General features: G+C 47.6%; 1 protein-coding gene across 2 annotated transcripts; it reads right to left on the bottom strand.

The window, feature by feature from the left end:
* NT5C1A (5'-nucleotidase, cytosolic IA) lies at positions 1–21,436 on the bottom strand. Of its 2 annotated transcripts, none has more exons than XM_081016855.1 (6): positions 20,933–21,436; positions 5,683–5,850; positions 4,756–4,885; positions 4,116–4,238; positions 3,044–3,228; positions 1–2,233 (listed from the first exon to the last, which is right to left on the bottom strand). In XM_081016855.1, exons 1-6 carry the CDS (start codon positions 21,086–21,088, stop codon positions 1,868–1,870), a joined length of 1,128 nt encoding a protein of 375 aa, XP_080872981.1. In that variant the 5' UTR covers positions 21,089–21,436; the 3' UTR covers positions 1–1,867. The 2 variants fall into 2 exon arrangements, with proteins under 2 accessions (XP_080872981.1, XP_080872982.1); XM_081016856.1 differs by lacking the exon at positions 20,933–21,436 and adding an exon at positions 8,446–8,940.
* Between the last annotated feature and the right edge of the window lie 1,900 nt (positions 21,437–23,336).

Raw genomic sequence — 23,336 nt, 5'->3', positions numbered from 1 at the left:
TAACATAGACAGAATTTATTACAGGTAACACACCCAGAAGAACAGACAGGCATTGATTGCATTGTTTCATTCCTAAGCAAAGCCACCAGCAGACACAGAAGCACGACCTTTCGCAGCCTCCGCCTGCTTCCACTGTGGCAAATGAGCAGTCAAGCAGGGAACGGCTCCCCAGATATTGCCCCATGTTAACAGTACAGCCCATGAGCACAGCAGGGAAAATGCAACACTGGTTAAAAATGGAAGATGCCACATTATTCAATAGACCTCTGGAGTCCTGCTGGAAAAAACCAGGGGGTAAGTGGTGGAAAGCTCCCAGACACACTTGGAATGGGAAGGTTCCAGATTGTGTATTTATCACATTTGTAGCCTGCTTTTCCTCTAAGGATGGTGTATGGGCATACGTGTGTTAGGTTAGGCTGAGTGAGACTGATTTTTCAGTCTCTAACAGTGGCCATCAAGGCTCAGTGGGGATCTGGGCCTGCGTTGTCATAGTCCATGATCCAGCACCATCCACTGCAGCACACTGACTCAGGAACACAGCTTTCATTTACTGTCTTTTCTCAAAGCACTGAGAAATAAAAAGAAAACACAGATCATCCTGTGCTTGCTCTCTCTCCTTTTTGCTTGGGGTGGGGATTGCTCAGACATGGAGCATTAAAGCACAGGCCTCTGTCTGGAAAGAGCAAGGCAAAATGTAAGTGTGCATAAACTGGCTAGAGGTGAAGCAGATGCAGATTTTAGGTTGGGGCAGGCATGAGGCATTCACAAAAGCCACATTTGATGAGCAAAATGGCACGAATGATGCAAACTTGTATTCATATGTGTGTTTTGCATAATTATTTAGCTTCTGTTGGCCATGAGAGATGGGGGAAACATAGGAAGCTGCCTTATACTGAGTCAGACCATTGGACCATCTAGTCTAGTACTGTCTGCTCTGACTGGCAGCAGCTCTCCATGATTTCAGGCAGAGGTCTCTCAGATGCCGGAGATTGAACCTGCGACCCTCCACATGTAAGGTGGATGCTCTAAACACTGAGCTGTGGCCCTTCCTGATAAGAGTTCTTCCTGGAAAGAGTTGTATGGTGCATTTTTTTCTGTTGGCAGGCCTCCTTCTCAGTCAATCTCTTTAAGGGGCCCTTGGGCAATCCATTTGTGATGGGCCCCATTGGTCATCACTGCCTTTGACCGTTTTTGGGGTGCTCAATGTGGGTTGGGCACATTGTTGGGGGTAGTCTCAGGAGGTCACCCCATGCCCAGCCTCACCACCCAACCAATGCCTGCTTTCCGAGGCTTCTGATTCCAGATAAATTCCATCAAGGAATTGCACACATGCTTTGCGCTCATCCTTGCAAACATAAGAGCTAGAAATTGCTTCTTCTTCTTTTTCTTTCAAAACTAGTGTTGAAAGCTGGGAATTTTACAACACTTAAATTGGCACCATTAGCAAATTCTGCACAATGCAACTGTTGAAGCGTGTAATAAAACACAGCCCCCTTGCAGCAGCCCGCAAGAAAAAACAGTACATATCATGAATATTCAAGAGCAAAAGGTGACAATCAACCTTGAAACATTGTGAGTGGATGGCAGGGCAGAAGCAAAAGTCTAACAGCAGATACTGACAGCAATGGTGTGATGGGCACGCAAGGTTATGGTGAGGCAGAGGGAAGAGCATTTCTGTAAAGTGCAATGTGTACAGGTAGGTGTAAGGAAGCCTTCTCCCAAACAACCTACCCCAAACAAGACACCCGCCATCCCAACCCTTTTGGTTCTAGTCCTCATGGAAGGTGTTCTAAACTTTTCATCTCTCCATAGAGATGTTGCTCTCCGTGTATCAAAGGCTGGCCTAGCCCAGTCCCACTCTTTTCTGCTACTTGCTATTCTCATTTTGTTTCCCCTGTGCCAAGCGCCTGGATTTCTGAGCCACCCCGTAAGGGACGTGGGCTGCGATGGTACCCATCTCCTTTGCCCCTTCCACATGGAACATTTGGTCATCAAAGAAGATGTGTGGGCGAATCTTCTCCAGCAAGGGTCCCTTGGGGGCGCCGGCTAGGAAGAGGGCTTCGTCTGTTTCCAGCCCCCAGCTCCGGAGAGTCTTTAGGGCACGGGCTCCAGAACTGGCCGCGCTGCGTGCTGTGACGAGGTACGTGCGGATGGGGCACTCCAGGCGCAACCCCTTGGAGTAGAACTTCTTCTGGAGCTTCCCAAGAGCTTCCAAGAAACCTTTCAGCGGCCCCTGGAGAGGTGAACAGACAACATCAACCAGAACTTCCTTCCCCACTCTCCATACATTTGGAAAATAACCCTCTCTGGCTACCCACACAGAGTCTGCAATTGTTGCAAGGGGCTGTTGCCATAATACTTCTGTGAAAGAATAATGACAAGTCCCCATTTTGTATTTGTTCTTTTTTTATACAGAATAGCTGCTTTCTGTAAGACCAGAGGCTGGTGAACATGTCGTCCTCCAGATATTGTGGGGCTCCCAACCCCACAAGAGGCAGATCCAATGGCCAGGGATGATGGGAGTCTGAGTACAGCTCCATCTGAAGGGCCAATGGCTAATTTAAAGATTAGACACTGGGTTACTGGAGGCTGTTCCTTCACAGGCAAAGGAATCCTAATGACTCTGGGAACCTGTAACTACTTAGTAAAACAACTCTCCTGCCCTTCTCATTGGTGAAGAGGTTGGGATGGGGAGCTGGAATGGTGTATGTAATAAGTAAAGCAAACAGGAAGAGTAGAGAGGTAGAAACCAGAAGAAGTCAGGATGTAGAGTGCTGCAGAGAGCCTGGGCTCCATGGAGAGAAGAAACAAGAAGATGCACAGCCTGTGAAGAAGGATGAGCTGAAAGAAGCTGCTCTATGGCAGTAATGGGAAAACATTGGCTCTCCGGATGTTGCTGAGCTACAACTCCCATCAGCAAGTATGATCATTGGCCTAGGATGATGGGAGTTGTAGTTCAGCAACATCTGTAGGGCCAAAGGTTGCCCGCTCAACCAGCTTGTGGCCATCCCAACATTTCCCAAAAATGCATTCTTGGTCATACCTGAGCCAGAGGCTTGTTCTCATAAGTCTTCTCATGCTCAAAGAACTTATCAAGGCCATGAGCCTTCACAATCTGCTCAGACTCGTCTGAAAACAGCACGGCGTCTCCGTCGAAGGCTACACGCAGCTGGTTCTCTGAAACCTGCACGTCCCTGTTAGAGCTGAAGATGGTGGCTGCAGCAATTCCTTGGGGAAAGAAGAAGAAAAGGATCTAGCGGCACTTTCTAGAAGCTCACACTTCAATTTCTGCTTTTAAAAAATATGTAAAGGTCTGTAAAACCCCAAATGCTATATGAGTTATATTGGAGAATAATTAAACAATACCCTCAATGTGGTGTATATGTCAGAGTGTGTGATGGGTGTTAGGCGTGGGGACCTGTCAAACGGACTGTGGTCAGGCAGAGTTCTCTCCAGTCTTATCTGAAGAGAATAGCTCAGTTGGTAATCTCAGGATTGTGGGTTCGAGCAATGCAGGAATCTTTTGCCCTAGTGGGGCTCGAACCCACAATCCTGAGATTACCAACTGAGCTATTCTCTTCAGATAAGACTGGAGAGAACTCTGCCTGACCACAGTCCGTTTGACCCTCGTGGTCCCTTCCATCTCTACAATTCTATGATTCTGTCAAGGAAGCAAAGCAACCCAGCACCATCCTCAAAAGGAAGTAGCCCTAACCTCAATCGTTTCTTCTAAGCAACTTGATTCTGTATGTAGTAAACAAGCTCTTGCTTCCCAGGCATCCATCCCACAAATTCATCTCATACGACAGGCGGTCACCCTACCTACTACTATCATAATGGGAAAGCCTCATAAACCTATTGTGAGCCCTCCCAGGATCATGCAGTCTGCTACTGGAAACAGAGTTCAAAGGGCCTACAAGACTACATGTGCAAAACTAGAGTACCTGGGGTTTCCGGGATGGAGGGGGAGAGTCACAACAGAAAAAATAGTTTAGGTTTTAACCCACATGTGCCAACAGACCCACACGTGCCAACAGACCACACACTCGCACACATGGGTGACTTCCTACTCCCTTTCCAACAGCAGGCGAAGGACAACAAACACCTTCACTCACCCTCTTCTATGGCTTCACTCACTTTCTCACAGTCAGATGACAGGTACAGGTTGGTGTGGTAGGCCTTCAGGTAGCAAATGGGGCTGTTCCCACCCGTCATGCAAAACCTCTCGATGAACAGGTCTGGAAGAGAGAGCAAGAAGAAGAAAACATTGAGGGGAGGAAGAGAGAGGCTTTGGGAAGCGCAATCCACCAGCAGATGTAGCACCTGCAGGGACTCACACCTGCACTGGTTCCATGGTTGCCTTTTGATGCGAAAGTTTCGTTCAGCTGTTTCTCAGGGAATCCAGGTGGCATCTTTCAAAAGCAGCACTCTGATGTACTTATTTACCTTATTTACTTCCCAAAGCTTACCCAGCTTTGGAGAGGCAGTGTGAGGGCTGTGAGGGTGCGTCAAATGTTGCTGAGGGCCACCCAAAAAAGGCCTGAAGGGCTGCATGTGTCCCTTGGGATGAATTGGACCACCCCATTCTAACACCATCACTGAGATACATTTACCAGGGTTCTTTATGGGATGGGGACTCAAGACAGTTAGACTGGTATAAAAGCAAGACAACTTGGTAGTTTGCAAATAGGTGACAAGTAACCCATCAATTGCTTGGGTGCTTCTGGTCAAGGGAGGCGGCTTCCGGTTACTCACTGTAATGGTTGATGCTGTTGATCAAGCGGACTCCCACCTGAGCGTGGTTGTTAGTCATGAGGACGATGTCGAAGAGCTCTTCGCTCTCTGGGTACAGCACCCGCAGCTGCATGTTAACAGCTTCCAGTGCCTAGAAAGTCAAAGATGGCAGAGCAGTCTGGCCAAGAACACAACCGGACTTCCTTAAATAAAACAATAAACAGGTGGGGGAAGGAGGCCCCAACCATCAGTACAGTACTTACTGTCAGGTGAACAGCTCATCTTTCAGATACTTTACATCCTTTTTTAATCAAAATCATGCAAAAGAAAAGCAGGGGAAGCCCTGATTGTGCACCTGAAGCTGCCTTATATGGGCTGGTCCCTCTATCTACCTCAGTATTGATTCTGACTGGCAGTGGTTCCCCAAAGGCAGAGAGAAAGTCCCTTTTCCTGCTCACCGGCCACCTGATCCTTTCAGTTCAATGCTGGGAACTGACCCTGGGACTTTCTGTAATGCAAACCATGGGCTCTCCGACTGAGGTCCCTCCCTGAAGCACTGTTAAGCAGATCCCATTTCTCAAAGCAAAGAGAAGTTTCAGGGGTTCCAGTGCTTGCTGGGTTTCATTACCCTTTGGAATGGGGGTCACAAGAAGGATATTGGTGTTTAGTAGTATTTGCACATAGATGGTATAGTATGGCATTAAAAACCCCAACAGACTCTCCAGTGCCTGGAGTCTTACATTAGACCTTCAGGGAGACACCTAGCACAAGGATATTGTGGCATTGCAACAGACCACGACCCACATTTCATTGTATCAATCATAAAACCTCCGCCTGGGCTAATTTACTGATAAGTGACAACCAGCACTTGCTTCATCCTCTTATCTTGAACCCAGATTCTGATGTTTCCATCTGGAGGTGAACAAAATCACCAGAAAAGGAAAAGACCTTGACGAAGGGGAAGGCTGCTCCAGGCAGAAAGGGCTCATTCTCGTGATCCAGCTGGAATTTCACATAGGCCTCCACACCCTGCTCATTGTAAATCTTCTGCTCCTCTTCCATACGGAAGAGGGCTCGCGATGACACAGCAATCGTGATGGCATTTTGTGGCTTTGGCTGCATGAGAGAAAGAGAAAAAGATGGTAGTGGCCCATGAAAGACAACAGGGCTATCCACGGCCATATTGCCTATGGCACCCAAAGGGAGCTTCTAAACACCAGGTGCTCCTGTTGAGGACAAATATCAAGAGATGATGGCCATCAGCTTCATAGTCAACTTGTCAACATCCCAGAGCATCTGACTGGCCACTGCTGGATGCAGAATGGACTTCAGTTAGGTCCAGTAAGGCCATTCTGATGGAATTTGATGTCATAAAATTGTACATACTTTATATTATTCTAATTCAGCTTTACCCAGCCTGGTAACCTCCAAATGTCTGGGGCTATACTTCCCATGGTCCTACTGGCTGGGTCTAATGGGAGTTGCAGCTCTAAATATCTGGAGGGCACCAGGTAGGGGAAGGCTGATTTAATTCAATAATATAGCATACTGGTTGTCATAGAATCATAGAGTTGGAAGGGACTATGAGGGTCATGTAGTCCAACCCCCTGCAATGTAGGAATCTTTTTGCCATGTAGAGGAAATACACTGCCTGTATATTTTTCAGTAGCAATATAATCAAGAGCTTCAGGTCATACCCACACCTTCTACTTAAAGCTAGGACCCACTCAGCTACAACTTTCAGAGATCACCTTGGCCAGTCACAGTCTCTCTGTCTAACCTACCTCACAGGGTTGTTGTAAGGGTCAAATGGGGAAGTGGAGAGCCATGTACACTACCTTGAGCACCCACCTCAGAGGAAAGGTGAGATATAAATGTAATAATTGGTGATACCCCCACCACCCAACATCATAATTTCCCACAGGCATCCACATATATAAATTAGCACATGAAAATTTTATGCAAATTTTGTGGTTGAAAGCCAACTACAAAAATGAGGGCAGCAGCCCTGACATGGAGAAAAAATGGGGGGCTTGAAATATAATTTATTTCAGGCCAAACTAAAATCCTTCCTGGGGGCATTATACATATATGAACAACATAAAAAGTAATGGAACAGTGTTTACAAAATATAATAATGTATAACACTTTATCATTACCTCGTGCTAAATGAATAAAAACATATCAAGTTACTTTTGTAAAAACAATAGGGAAGATAACTTAAAATGCATTAATAAAAATGTCTCAAAGAAAACCAAATGAAAAACAAGACTCCTGGGGGGGGGGGGAGCTGCCAAAAAGCTCAATTAGCAAAATTTCAAGTGTAACCTATATCTGAAAACCATTATTATTATCACAATTTATTACCCTCCCTTCACCCCCGGGTCCCAGGATGAGTTACAACCATTAAAACACAACATTACTATTAAAACACAGTAATACACAATATTAAGAACAGTTTAAAACAACCTAAAATGTATACAGATATGTATAAATAACCAGCATAGAAGAACAAGAAGAAAGCAAACTATATAACCAAGTACCTAACAATGGCCCTGCAGGCAGGAATTTTTCCCAGCCCCACCAACCCCCTCTAACTCCCACTGACTGATAACTGGAGGAAGAGTCTGTACATCATACTAGAGATATGGCTTGTCTCCCATGGATGAGCAGAATTAACTCATCCCAGGAGTCACACTCTCTGTTCTGGGAAAGAGACCAAAGACAGCACAGGAAGTGGAAGTCAAGAGCTACAATCTTTTTTTTTCCCCTTGAGAATAATTGGCACTTTGGGTCTAAAAGTTTGAACTGGACACTCCTGGGAGAGATAATATGTGCAACACTGCAAATTAGCATTTTCTTTGGCAGGATCCTGCAATTTTATGAGCCTGGTCTCTGCCCTTTGAAACAGCAGCATGAAGGCTTTATTTATTCACTGGATTCCACTTCCTATAAAACATCTCAAAGTGCTTTAATAATAAAAAACATATATAAACAATGTCCTAGTTAAAACAGTTTTAAATGCAATATAGATGCAGAATGGGGTAAAAAAAAAAAATCCACCGCAAAGATCTGCTGAAAAAGGAAAGCCTTAACTAGGCAACAAAATGACGACAGAGGCGAATGTTTCTGCTCCTAAATGGCTGCTGACTGGACAGCTCTTGAAGGCAGACTGACAGAGCAGCCCTGAAGCTGGCAGTCCTGTTTGTTGGGAGATCCTGTCTGGTGTGCAAGTGCTAATGTGGACAGGCAAAAAGGACTTTTAAACCAGCCATGGATGGGGCACACAGTGCAACCCATTTCTTAGCCCCACCTGCTCTTTTGCAAGCTTAATTCAAGCTTAACCTGAGGTGCAAGACCAAAACAGAGGTCAAAGACCTTGGGAAATCTGTGTAAAAGTAGAAACACCTTCCTAAGACCACCTCTCCACATTTCAAAAAGGCAAAATGTGAGGCATTATTGGGCCATTAGTTGTTCAAGGTAGTCAGCTATTAACTAGTTATTAACATCCCTGCTAACAATAATTCTCAATAATGTGGGAGCCATGAGTTACTAATTAGCTAAAATATTATTTTAATAGCTCTTCCGGGGTTGCAGGGCGATTTAAGTTTTACGATCCTCATATGAGACCTTCATCTTCCTGCTCAGCTCCTGTTTGCACTGACCCAGCTTCTCCAGCGCTGAACACCTTCTCGCCTGAAGCATGCTCACATTTTCTTGGATGCCAGGATTCAACATCCACCGGACGGACTACGCTGACACCGTTTCCCCCAGTCCCCTTCTCTGTTCTCTTGGATGTGGCAGCCATTTTGTGTTATGCTGCACCCCCACGGCAGCCATCTTGTTACTGACACCCACAGCAGTTTCTCAAAATCCCAGATTTTGCCCCCACCCCAAAGTTGACAATTTGTACCACAGAGTATTCCCAGTGCCAGGAAATAGATGTTTTTAGTTGTAATTGCTGTTGTTGTTTTTAATGCCTTAACTGTTTTTTTTTTGGGGGGGGGTTGCTTTTTTCAAACTGTGTATCAGCTTGCTACCCCTAACTCCTTAGAAAGGAAGGGCGGGATACAAATTCAAGGAATAAAATTAAATAATAAAAAATAATAATGGCTTCCTGCTGCAGTGCCCTTTTCTGGAGTGCCTCACAGCCCTGCCCACCTGTCAAAATGACCTTGGGTGTTGGGACAGGTTAGTATCCAGCCTACCCACCAAATCTTGTTTCCTATCCCTGCCGTAGGCATAACTCCCCTGACCTCTCCTTGCTACTACAGATGGTTTTAGTGTTGCTCTAGTTTTTAGCCCTCTGTTTTTCCCCCCTTTTAATTATTTGATTTTCTTGTTTGTGTCTGTTTCATTTTTATTTGAGGCTGCCTTGAGAGCTCTTTCAAAAAATAATTATAATTTGGTTTAGTTGTCTCTGGCTGGCAAATGAGCCTGTTAGTTGGCAGAGCTGAAAAATAACTGATCTTGCTTTGTGTCTGTTGCTGGGATGACCCCACCCCAGTGCACCAATTGCCTTTAAGGTCCTGTTTTTGAGCCTTGACCTTATAAAAGTGACACGACAAAAGTTTATAAAATTTGACATGGCATGGGAAAAGTGGATAGAAACAAAGTTTTTCTCCCTCTCTCAAAACACTAGTTCTCGTGGAAATTACAATCAATGTAATTTCTGATTGTTTGTAGAGGGGATGTCCTCCTTCTCCATGCCAAAATGCAAACCCTTAAAAGAGATGTTTCTTTCTGATTCTGGGTCTCTCTTGCCTCCTTGCGAAGGGAGGGAACTCTGTTGCAACAGAAAGATAAAGATCTGCCTCGCTTTCACTGCATCCTGCCTCCATCCATTCATCTCTGACCAATCATAGAATTAGGGGCCTTGGTCCCTTGGGGAGTTAGGCAGCAAAAGCCAACCACCCCTATTTTTCTATATCAGCAGTAATGTACAGGCTCTCCATCTACATTCCCATTTTGCCTTTTGTAATAACAGGCATTTCACTAGTTAAGAAAACCATGCAAGTCTTATTCCTGCATTAATCTCTCTTTGTCAGGCTCCCTCTTATTACGGCAGACAAACCACAGGACCTGTGACCCAGTGCACGTGTGACCTTCAGCAACCTTCAGCTCTTGCAAGGATGCAGGAGATGGCAATACTTCCGAGCAAGCCCCATTTATCCTAGCAACAGCCAAGGTTGCACAAGGTCAGGGAAACGCCAATGAGATGTCTGGATCTAGAAAGCAGCCCCTGGCTGGCAGGGAGGAGAGGGAAGGGGCTGGTTGCATAAATGCAAACAGAACCTGGCAGATTGAAATTGGGGTGGAGAGAAAAATGAGGTCAGCTCCCTTCCAGACCATCCTCTTCCTCACTCTCTAGACTGGGGTGGAGGATTAAGTTTAGTAGAAAGATTAATGGAACAGAGAAGGGAGCAATTTAGTTGCATTTGCTGGGTTTCTGATCAGAGCCTGGCATCCCAAAACAGATCAGAACACCATTGCATTGTACTAGGAGACAAGGAGGCAGAGTTACCATCAAGGAATGCAAGCTATTTCACAGCTGAAAGCTGTCAGGCAGCCAGAATGGAAGTGCTAGATCAGAGAAATGGTGCTCTATTAATCCTATTAACTCCAGGAGCCTGCAGGAATATAGAGTGCAGAGATAGTCAAGTGAGAAAGTTGCACCTGGGAGTAAAAAACAAAAGTATGGAAGTGGGGGTGGAAAAGGCCTCCAACCAGAAAACCTCATGTCAGGTGCATAGGGATTGTGGAGGTCACATCCAGACTGTATTTTGCAGGAGGGATGCAAGAACATACCAGAAATGTTTGGACAGCTGAAGTGCTCCATTGCCCCAGTGCAAATGTGGGCAACCTTTGGCCCTCCAGATGTTACTGAACCACAACTCCCATCACCCCTAGCCACTGGCCACGCTAGCCACTAGCCACCTAGCCACTAGCCACTGGGGCTGATGGGAATTGTAGTTGAGCAACAACTGAAGGGTCAGATTGCCCACAGCTGCCTTAGGGCAACAAAGGATTTTTTCCATAAAAAGACCTCGTATTTTTCAGCTGCTCCAGGTGGAATTTACAAGAGGATGTGATTTCAAGTTGTAAGAATTTTTTTAAAAGAAAGTGAATTTTCGCAATTAGGAAAGGGACAGGGGAAATGCACTGGAAAGTATGAGGTGAAGCAGTGGTTAACAGGAAGGAGTATAAATGCCCTGCAAGCAGTTCAATAAAGACTGGATAATAGTCTGATCTCCATGTAAGCTTACAGCTCATTTACACTTACCTTTTGAACCACAGGTTCATGCTTTCCCACTCTGTGTCCAATGTCGCCGGAAACTACCCCCCCCCCTTCCATTAACACTTGTATCACACAAGCACCACATTCACACACACACGCATCTCCCCTCCCTGACCCTAGAGATGTCTCTTTAGAGGGCCATCTCTTAAAAGCCTTCCGTAAATAAGGAAGCGCTGCATTGACAACATTCTATTTAGCACTCCGCGCCGCCCTATCTTTATTGAGAGTAGACCGGGCGACCGAACTCTAGGCTAAACAGCGGCCGCCTCAACCAATCAGCATTATCGAACAGCGCCCCTTGTGGCGGCCACGCTGGTACTGCAGGCTGCGAGCGTCTGTTCCCTCACCTTTTGACAGCTCCCAATTCATTGTTTCCGAGTTCAATGGACCATGACTGATCTAATCAAAATGTTGCAAGTTGTTTCCGAAAGAGGAAAGTACTTTGAACTTCAGTGACTATATTCCTTACAAATTCACCAAAAATCAGCCGTACCATGGATTTTCACCGGACCACTTTTATTTCACTGCATACTACAAGGACTATCAAAGGGGGGTAAGCTGGGACTGATCGGCCATAAGCCTTGAACCGCGCAGTCACGTACACAACGGCCCTTCTCCGGATGGCGGGGCAACCTTGATAACCATCGGGAAGGGCTCAGACGAAATGCTATCAGGAACACAATAAACTGCATACGGTAGTGTATTCAATACAGACTCCGACAAAGGACCCTGACCGGATTCCCCTCAGGGGGCAGGAAAACTTCGCTCATTCCTTTGTTTATGGAAATGACTCATATGGGGAGGGGGAGAGGTGGTCCCTGCCGGGTGTCAGGATACTCGGATTACCTGGGTAGCTCCTCCTCGACTCCTCCTGTTCTTTAATAAAATCATGATGTATATATGACGTAATTCTGGGGGTGTAGTCAAGGGGATTAGTGGTTAATAAAAGTTGGGGTCTCCCATTGTTCGGGGCTTCCATCTTGCTTCACCTCGTGGGCGGTGGGAGCCCTGTCGCGACAGTCTTTCTTCAATAAAGACCAAGCCTACTGGCTGCTGTTTTGCTCTGTCTTGCCTTGGTCGGTGTCTTCATTTGTCCAAGGGAGCCCTCGGATTTTCCGGTAACAGTATTGGCGACCACGAAGGGACACTTGGTTCTCCTGCGAAGGTGAGGGGGGAGATAGAGGGGATCGGGCGCCGCTGGGCAACCTTAGCCCAGGAATCCTTCTTCCTCTCCTTGCCTCTTCTTTGCGGGCGGTAATCAACCGTCACCGGAAGCCCGACCAGGGAGAGCAAAGGCGAGGTAAAGCCGGCTAAAAGAAAAGGATCCCGGGATCTGCGGGGGACATCTTCGAACGTGAGTATGGTTTGAAGTAAAACACATTGGGAGGGGGGGTTGGAGAAGCAGTGTCCCCACGACAGCCAGACTTTCCTTCTTTCATTTCTGACGTTACCCCTCGGAGTCGTCCGGGTACGTTCAAAAAAAAAAAAAAAATCTGTCCTTTTCTCCCCCGTTTCCCGTCTTGGAATTGAGTCCGGGGAAGCGTGGCCCTTTATTGTCTTTTTCTCTGACGTTCCTCTATCGGAGTCGTCCAGAGGCGTCCGTCCAAACATCTCTCTCTCTCTCTCTTTCTCGTCTAATTATGCAAACGAAGCCGCCCCTCCTGCCCGGCGACCTTTGTTAGGGATGACCCGGGTACGTGAGAACGCAAGGTCGTTTGTTTCCTTTTCAAACTCTCAATTTCTCGGACCTTGATCTGGCACTGCATTGCGCAAGCGTCCAGTAGGGGTTCCGAACTTAGTCTCAAAGGCTAGGCAGGAGGCTGTCGTGGAGGGTAGAAGGGGTGGCTCACGGATTGGGGCCCCACACTAGGACCAGTTGTAGAGGCAGTACTGCAGTAGAATTTGAGGATTTTGTTTGTGCATCGGGTAGAGAGAGAGACCCGTGAGTTCAAGGTTGATGTTTGAGAATTATTGATGATAGGTTAGTTACGGTTCGATAGCAGGCAGGATTAAGTTCAGTAGGAATAAACTGAGGTACCTAAATTACTGAAAGAACACTATTTTTTTATCTTCTCCCCTTGTCTTTGTGTTTTCCCCTCGTCTGTCCGTCCTCTTGTCTGTAGTGCACATCGTCCGCAAAACCCCGTTCTTGTAGAATAGAGTAATGGGAGCCCACGCTTCTCAATACTCTGACTGGACTCCTCCTGGCGACAAGGCTTCGAGGAAGCCTTGCCGCTCTGAAGAGGACTCCGATACCCCTCTGCAATTTGTCCTCCTCAATTGGAAGGAGTTGAGAGGGAGAAGGGGACTCTCAAAATCCAAACTGAGGGACCTCTGTAACATCTCGTGGGTCGCTCTTACCCACCACCTGGAACCACCTTCCCAATGGCCGCCTCATGGTTCCTTTAACCTCATAAGAATGCAAGCACTTAAGTCCCATTTAGCCGACGAGAAGCCCCGACAACTATACTATCTAAATATTTTCGTTGAAGCCCGCGAACTATTTCACCGGCAGCAGTCCCAAGTTGCCCGTCAGATGGCTGTTTTAAAACCAACCAGACCCCCTCCATATGACGAAATTAGAGCCCAAGAAGAACAATTGGATAGGACTCTCGTTCCCTTCTATTACCCCGAACCACGGGCTCCCCGACTGCCAGAACCCGGAACGGGGAACAGAACAGGATCTGGTGAAGGGGGTGCGGGACCGACAGGAAGCGTCATAAACCCACCCGCTGCTGCCCCTCCTCAAAACATACCGAATGCCTCACTGCCCGACCCATCCTTAAGCACACCCATCTTAGGGGAAAACCAAGTAGACTTGGATCTCGGACCCTTACTTAACGGGCAACTTTTAAACGGAGAAAGAGAGGGACCCGTCTCCAGCAGAACTAGGAACAGAGATAATCTACAGAACGGGGAAATAGAAGGCGCTTTCCCTCTGCGAGCACTACCCATACCCCCAGTCAGGGCAGGAGACCCACCTCGCATGGTTTTTACTCATCAGCCCTTCCTTACTTCGGATTTGATGAATTGGTCCGATAAGATGCCCTCTTTAAGGGACGACCCTGACAAATGCCACCGCCAGGTGGCCACCATTTTCTCTACTCATAACCCTACATGGGCAGATGTGCATATGTTACTTGGGGCCCTCTTTAACGAGGCAGAAAAGAGAGAAATACTAGCAAAGGCGGGGGAGGCTCTAACCCGAGAAGGCTACCAACCAAATCGTCCCGCCTCGATGACCCCACTGACCGCACAGACGATACTTAATGACCCTGACTGGGACTATAACACAGACAACGGCATATGGGGCTTAAAAATTTTCAAAAAGGCCATCTTAGATGGAATCAAAGCTGCTGGTCAGCGAACTGTAAACTGGACAAAAGTCCAAGCTGTCCTCCAAGGGCCTGAAGAACACCCGTCCGACTATTACACCCGCTTAGTCTCTGCTATCAAAACCTGGGGCGGGATAGACCCGGAGAGTCCTCAACATGAAGTCATAGTTAAAGGCTTCTTCAAGGACCAAGCAACTGCAGATATAAGGAAAGCCCTAAACTCACACCTGGGTTACGACGGAAAGACTATAACCGAAATTCTTTCCATCGCCAAGTCAGTCTTTAATTCCAGAGACGAGCGGAGGAAGAAAGATCAGAAACCCGACTCTCCGCGAGTGTTAGCTTATGCAGGAGCGGCTCCCCCTTACAAAGACAAAAGCAAACCAAAGGGACCCGACTCTCGAGACCGGCGCGTTTGTTACAATTGCGAGGAAGTAGGGCACATAAGAAGATTTTGCCCCGTCCTACCAGAAATTCCTAGGCCTGACTATAGAGACTTTAAAACTTACAGACCAGATTATCAGGAACCCCTACACCCGAAACCCAGGGAATCGAACTTCCCATATGGACACCCTCAACCCATGACCCAGACGCAATATCGTGCGGGTCCTCCCCCTCCACAACCAAGACCCAGGAACCCGGACGAACCCCATCGAAATGGGGCCCTTAAAGGACTTCCAGAATCTGGATTCTAGGTATGGCATGTCAAACTTTTATTGATTTGTGCGGAGAAAAGGATTGCGCGGCTTCCCTGCCTTCGCAATCTTATCTCCGAAGGGGGGAACTGTCGCCGGAAACTACCCCCCCCCCTTCCATTAACACTTGTATCACACAAGCACCACATTCACACACACACGCATCTCCCCTCCCTGACCCTAGAGATGTCTCTTTAGAGGGCCATCTCTTAAAAGCCTTCCGTAAATAAGGAAGCGCTGCATTGACAACATTCTATTTAGCACTCCGCGCCGCCCTATCTTTATTGAGAGTAGACCGGGCGACCGAACTCTAGGCTAAACAGCGGCCGCCTCAACCAATCAGCATTATCGAACAGCGCCCCTTGTGGCGGCCACGCTGGTACTGCAGGCTGCGAGCGTCTGTTCCCTCACCTTTTGACAGCTCCCAATTCATTGTTTCCGAGTTCAATGGACCATGACTGATCTAATCAAAATGTTGCAAGTTGTTTCCGAAAGAGGAAAGTACTTTGAACTTCAGTGACTATATTCCTTACAAATTCACCAAAAATCAGCCGTACCATGGATTTTCACCGGACCACTTTTATTTCACTGCATACTACAAGGACTATCAAAGGGGGGTAAGCTGGGACTGATCGGCCATAAGCCTTGAACCGCGCAGTCACGTACACAACGGCCCTTCTCCGGATGGCGGGGCAACCTTGATAACCATCGGGAAGGGCTCAGACGAAATGCTATCAGGAACACAATAAACTGCATACGGTAGTGTATTCAATACAGACTCCGACAAAGGACCCTGACCGGATTCCCCTCAGGGGGCAGGAAAACTTCGCTCATTCCTTTGTTTATGGAAATGACTCATATGGGGAGGGGGAGAGGTGGTCCCTGCCGGGTGTCAGGATACTCGGATTACCTGGGTAGCTCCTCCTCGACTCCTCCTGTTCTTTAATAAAATCATGATGTATATATGACGTAATTCTGGGGGTGTAGTCAAGGGGATTAGTGGTTAATAAAAGTTGGGGTCTCCCATTGTTCGGGGCTTCCATCTTGCTTCACCTCGTGGGCGGTGGGAGCCCTGTCGCGACAGTCTTTCTTCAATAAAGACCAAGCCTACTGGCTGCTGTTTTGCTCTGTCTTGCCTTGGTCGGTGTCTTCATTTGTCCAAGGGAGCCCTCGGATTTTCCGGTAACACCAAGCACTTTGTTTTATTTCTTTTGTTACTTTCCTCAGGAAAACCCACATTTTAACACTGAAATGGAACAAACAGCAATCCAGGTTTTCTGCAGATTGCCTTTTGTTCCAAGAGCAGGTGTTTATGGGGAAAGTGCTGGGTGTGGGGAGCATATACTCCAAGATTTCTCCAGTGAAAATAGGGACATCTTATTCCATAATCATAATAATTTTATTATTTAGTCCCCGCCCATCTAACAGGGCTGCCCCAGCCACTCTGGGTGGCTTCCAACATTTAAAAATAATAATTAAACATTAAACATTTTTTAAAAAAAACTTCCCTATACAGGGCTGCCTTCAGATGTCTTCTAAAGGTTGTACAGTTACCACTTATCTCCTTGGCTCAGGGTCGCACAACTCCATACCCTCCCACATTTCTCCAATGAAAATAGGGACGTCCTAAGGCAGGGGTCTGCAACCTTTAAGACAAAAAGAGCCACTTGGACCCGTTTCCGAAGGAAAAAAAACTGGGAGCCACAAAACTCGTCATTATAAAAATAACTTTTTTGTCACTTTTTTATTTATTTTTGTTTGACCCCTCCGAATTACTCCTCCTCATAGAAATAAACGTTAAATTAACAAGTTAACTTTTTTTGTGTGTGTTCTTCACTCCCCTTCAAAACAGTGACCAGCGTACATGCCCCCTTTCAATGCAGTGACCAGCGTACATGCCCCTTACAATGTAGCGGGCGGGCGGGAAGGTGACGTCGGGACGGTGCGTGACTAACGCACGCACCGCCCCCATGCGACGTCACAGCCAGTACAGCGCCCGCCACAGTGGGGAGTGTCGGGGCGCACAATGCGCCTCCTCCCCTCGCTAGTATCCGCCCCGGAGCTGCGGCAAAGGTGTAAAAGAGCCACATGCGCCTCCGGAGCCGCGGGTTGCAGACCCCTGTCCTAAGGAAAGCGGGAGATTCTGGGATCAAATCAGAAATCATGACGGCTTCTGTAAATCCTGGACTGCCACTGGAAAATAGGGACACTTGGAGAGTCTGGGGCAGTGCTCACACACAAACCTGGAAAGCCCAGGCCTGTGCCTAGAAATGCAAAGCAAAAGTGAGAGTGAATGAGCCCTTAGTATGGAGGGAATAATTGGCCAAATGACCACAAACCCAACCTGGCTACTCTTTTGACTTTTAACAGCAGCTTGATCTGCAGAAATCAACAGGAGAAGCTTTTTAATATAGGGTTGCCATATTTCAAAAAGTGAAAATCCAGACACAAAAGTTGTTGAACTCTGGGGAGGGGGCACTTCCATACGCTCAGGTTTTCCTGGACATTTTTGCCGATTTTCAGAAATTCAGCCCAGATACTATTTTCGACGGACAAATCCTGGATATGTCCGGAAATTCCAGGTGTATGCCAGCCCTATTTAATACACAAAGACAGAATATTATCGCCCACTAATTAGTGTTGCAAGTGATCATGGGAGGACAATGAATTTGGGGCAAATTGAACTGGGGGTGATCAGGGTAACTGGGTAGGATATTAATTTGGGGACCAAACTGAGTAAAAATGACTTCATCTCGAAATGATTTGGCAGCCGTGAATGGGGTGGTGGTGACTGAAATGATTCTGAATAGGATCTACGGGAAAATTAATGGGGGATAAATTAATTGAAGAGGAACTGACCTGGGGTGAGTTGGTCTGTGAAAATTAATTTAAGAATTTATCTGGGGTGAACTGGATGAGAAATTAGCTGCCTGGCCTTCTATGGCATTTAAATTTGCATCAGTTAGATAAAGGCATCAGTTTGCATGAATTAGCATAAGCACATTTTATGCACATTTTTTCCAATGGCCCTACACTCTGTATATTTTACCTATCAAGAAAGGCCCACACTTTGGACCTGAGCTGGATGGTGCTGTGACTTCCTTCCTCCCTCCCTGTGGCCAGCTTTCAGGCTAGCCTGGGGCCCTTGGGTGGGGGGCTGTTTTTCAGCAGTCCAATCTCAGCATTGCTGAAGTGGAGCCAGTCCGCGAGCCACAAGGGCCAGCCAGCTGGCAAAGGCCAGCAGCATTTGGGCCGGGAACCGAGAGAGGGAAGGGAAGGAACCTGCCTCACCAGAAGCTTAAAAATCTGCAGAGATGTGGAATTAAAAAAAACTGCAAGGGAGTGCCCCAAACAAGCACCAGGTACAGGGCAAAACTAGATGTGAAAAACCCACAAACAACCTCCTGTTTGAAAGGCTGCCATAAAAGGTTGGGGAGGTGCAAATCTGGTCAGAGGAGTGCAGGAGGGGAAGCATTTCTCTTGCTGGTGGGCGGTGACTGGAGCAGTGCCCCCACCTCCATTTGATCAGAAATTAAGACCCTACCCATTCACTGTTCTGGAAAGTAAAAGCTGTCATGGTTTTCATTTGGCCATGGGTTCAGATAAAAACTAATGTATTTCTGCCAACAGTTGTTAGCACTGAGCCTTTCAAGCTTGATTCAAAAAGAAACTGTCTTTCCTAGCCTGGCGCCCTCCAGATATTTTGAACTATAGCTCCCATCAACCCCAGTCTGCACAGCCTTATGATGCTGGGACTCATGGACAGCGACTGCCCTCCCATGTGGAAAGATGAGGCAGTCGCCTCAGGAGGCAGAACAGCAAAACGGCCCGACCCAACCTTGCTCAGGGGAGTTGTAATCCAAAGCATTTGGTGGGTACTAGATTGGAGTCCCATTGTGTTTCACAGCTCTTTCTCCCACTAGCTGTTCACATCAGCACAGCTTCATTAATGTGAGATTCATATCTGTTTGTGTATACACCAAGGTCTTTACCCTATGCCAAGGTGCTCACACCTTGGCCAGAGGTGAATTAAGAGTGGCTTAAGTACTCCAAGCATGGCATCAAGCAGTAGTCTTGTATAACAAAGTCCAGGATACATGTGCATTTTGGATAACATCGTGTGTGCACAGTAAACAGGGATGTGAACACTACCCTGGACAGGAGACATGGGACAACAGAGAAGCAAATGATGAGCAGAAAATCTATGCAGGCTGTTGCAGACATATGTGGGCCAGATTTTACTCTCTCTCCCTGCAAGAGCTTTGCAGCCTGTTAAAGTATGTGTGAAGTAACTAAATGGACAGCTAATACAGCATTTTCACCTGCCTAATGCCAAACAGTCAGATGGCTGGAGTGGTGACATCGTGAACTTTGGAGATGGACAGGTATGAGTGATGGCTCTGCCCATGGCTTGTGAAGCACTCTGGCACAATTCATATCCATTTCAGTAAGGTTTATATAGGTGGTCTTGGCAGGTCCTCGCCCAGGTTAGTCTGTCAGGTGATGCCAGTTGGACTGGCTGTCTCCAGCAGTCATGTTAGAAAGAAACGCTGATACTCAGGCTACCCTGAGACATTTGGCACTCTCCTGCAGTAAACAGAAGGACCAGCCTCAGACGGTGATGATCCACCACATCATCCAGAAATAATACTTGGGAGTAGCAGTTTTTAAGCCTGCTGTTAGAAAAAGTAGATGTGGTACCATGAGACATGGTGTGTGTGTGTGTGTACACACACAGACACATCCACCTGCTGGGCATATGAACTGGCAAAGGGTTCTTAACGGATGGAGTGTGTGTCTTAGCCCGCAAGGTTTTGACCTTGGTCCCCAGAAGGAAGAGGGCACACTCTGTTTTCATGGCTACATCTACTCCTTACTCCCTTCTCCTGCTTTATCTCTGCAGCTGTCATGGGCCTCTTCCATGCAAGCGAGAACAGCATCTTCCAGGAAAAATAACATTCTTTGCTGAATGCCCGTTATCTCGATGATGCTGTACAACATGTGCCTTTGATCCATATAAAGGTACCTTATACTGAGTTGGATCATCAGTCCATTCCAGTTGGTATTGGATTGTATTTAATTGTATTTATATGTTTTCTTCTTGTTGTGACCTCACTTTGAGGTGCTTTATAGGAACCAATTCAAAACTGAAATGAATAACTATCATAGATTGAGTATAGACCTATCTGCTCTGTCTAAGAGTAGACCCCTCAAGTCTAAGGCACCCTTCTCCAACCTGGTCCCCTCCAGATGCTTCCGATTGCAACTCCCAGCTGCTGATCCAGGCTGGTGGGAGTTGAGCGAGGGCAACTTTCCCAGGCCTCTGCAATCCTTTAACTGGACATGCTGCAGGCTGGGCCTGCAAAATCTGTGTTCCACCTTTGAGCTGAGGGCTCTCCCTTCCTTTGGCCACAGCAGGTGGGCCTCCCTCCACCATACATCACCTATTTTTATTTTATTTATTACATTTATTTATTACATCCCACCTCTTTCTCCAAGAAACTCAAGGTGGCATACATGGTTTCCCCTTCTCCATTTTTATTCTTACAACAACCCTGTGAGGTCGGTTAGGCCGAGAAACAGTGACTGGCCAAAAAGGTCACCCAGTGAGCTTCATGACTGTGTGGGATTTGAACCCTGGTCTCCCAGCCCTCCAACACTCTACAGTTGGAGGTAGCCAAGCAGGGAGATTCAACAGGTTCCCTCAGCTGACATTTCCTATTCCCGAGGATGGGTTTTCTCTCTTTCTCCTTGCACCCAGCCAGTGTCATATTCTTTATATGTACAAACATGCAAGTAAACAAGCCACCCTGCCAGGCAGGCCACCTGCTGACCCTTCCTCCCGCCCCAGGAAAGAAGAAATCTCTTACTGATTTGGGTTTCTTTTTGGGGGAAAGGTTTTCATAAAACGCCCGGGCATCTTCCCATCCCTCCTGCTTCGGCTGCCCTCCGCCGTTGGCTGCTTTGCTGCCGGAGTCTCGGGGGGCTCCTCTGCTCTCTGGGGGCCCAGCTCTTGCCGGGTCCATCTTCCCTCCTCTCTGCCCTTCCCGGGGAGCAGGGTGGCAATGGCAACGGGCAGCTTGTTTTCCTCTTGTCACAGGACTGCCTGCCCGCCCGCGATCAAGAGCCGGTAGCCCTTTGGATGCAGCTCAGCAAACGAGGATGAATCAGGCAGCAGCAAAGTCGCTGTGTGTGTGTGTGTGTGTGTGGCGGCGGCGGCGGCGGCGGCGGGAGGGTGCAGGCACGTGTGCACAGATTGCCGTGTGTGCCCGTCCCTCAGAGAAAGCTCTTTATAAGGGATCCCATGAACCTCCTGGGCGTCCCTCGTTGCCAGATCAAGTGGCCGAGTCACTTAACCTCCTCAGGGCAGGAACTGCTGCAGCTACAGTACTGGCAAGCTGTTCCTGGTCCTGTTGCAGGGAAGTGTCGTCCCCCCCCCCCCCGGCAATCTGGAGTGTTTCACTGCAAATCAACATGCAATCGCAGTTAAAAGGAGCTGGGCACTGCAAATAGTATATTCCTGAGAGAAAGAGAGAGACTTCTCTAAAAGCTCCGTTCATGTTTTAAGCATGAGAGCAGGTGAATAGAACTAGTTAGCCTATATAGAACTAGGCTGGAGAAAGAGGGTTTCCTCCCTTTTATAATGCTAGAAAGCACCAGGATGATCCAGTGAAGGTTGAGGGAGTCAAGGCTGACCAGAAGCAGCTTTTCTTCACACATCAGCACACAGCTTGCACTGTGGAACTCCCTGCCACAAGGTGCAGTGATGGCCACCAACTCGAATGGCTTTGAAAAGGGGATTACGCAGCTGCATGGCTATTGGTGCCTCCCACTACCAATGGGAATGTGTGAGCTAGAAGGCTGATAGGAGTGTTCAGGCAAGTAAAATGAGAAGGGACTCTGAGGTATGGCTGTGACTTTGATCTTTCTGCACAACCTTCTAGGATTGACAGGATTCTCTCCCCCACCCCCACCATCAGATCTTCTTTCGGTGTCTGAGTGCTACGTGTGTCAGTGTCTCTGTGTGTACTGAAGGGTCTGTGTTTGTGTAAATGTCAGAGGCCACCCACTGACACAGGTTGCCAGGAGCAATGCTGTGCGCCTCAGCCCCCAAAAGGTTCCTCTACACCTGTGGGAAATATCAGTTGGGGGGTTGCCTGTGAGGTTCCCTTCGGGGCATCTGGTGGGCCACTGTGGAAGCAGACATGTCAGGCCAGATGGGCCTTTGGTCTGATCCAGTCGGACTCTGGCTGTGGGGGATAACCCATTGTTAAGAGAAAATACTCCGCACATGCTCAGGCACAACATAGCTGGAGCAGACCAAAGGTTCAACCAGTCCAGCAATCTGTTTCTTGTCAGTAGGCAGGCAGATGCTCCCAGGCAGCTCACGAGTGGGGCATAGAAGAAAGTGCCCCACACTCTTGTTTGTCCCACAGTATCTGGTAGCCTGCCTCTGAATCAAGAGGCTCCACTTTCATTTCCTGGCCAGTTGCTGCTAATTAGACATCTTCTCTGTGAATTCACTTTTCCTCCCTCTTCTTTTCAATCTAGCCGGAATAAGCTCTCAGCACTAAAGCAAGGGTCTAATTTCTTTGCCAAAGATGGGACAACCACTTTCTGCCAGCTGGATGCTTTGTGCAAATGAAAATGTTCAAGATGCTGAATTTTGCATTATATACCAAACGCAGCCCTTGCAAGGATATGCCTGGGAGACACACCACAGTTTATTGATACAAAATTGTATACTGTTTAATTGTCAAAAGCTCTAAGGTGATTTAGCTGGTTCTAGCTACCTCGCTTTGCCCCAGGAGCTTTTCTGCCTCACACATTGCCTTGCAGGCAGTTCAATGGACTCTGTAGCTCACACCATTCCCTTACTGCCACCTGCCACCCACCTGGAGACCAGCACAGCCAGAGGCACCCTCAGGTGTGCACGGCACAGATGCGAAATGAAGCAGATACTGTACAGCTGGTGTAGCTGATGAGGACTGCGCCCTGCTGCATCTTTAAGAGGTGCTGCCCAGAAGAAGATGGCAAGGATGGCTATGTTTGCCAAGATCCTTCCCTCTCCTGCATAACAATCCAACCCAGCCAGACCTGCTTGGCTGCTCCCCAGAGAGCCACCCCAGCAGGATCCCTTCACCCACAAAGTGCTGTCTGGCTAGCCCCGGGGACCCCACAGCCCTTTCCTCTGCTGCATCCAATTTCAACACCCGGACACCATCTGGGTGGGTCCCCTGAGAGCCTGTCCCATAACCTGTAGATAGTTTTCAT

Source organism: Podarcis pityusensis (genome assembly GCF_964106645.2).
Source record: "Podarcis pityusensis genome assembly, chromosome: 8".
In the NCBI taxonomy this organism is placed as follows: Eukaryota; Metazoa; Chordata; class Lepidosauria; order Squamata; family Lacertidae; genus Podarcis; species Podarcis pityusensis.
This window is presented reverse-complemented; position numbering and strand designations above follow the sequence as displayed.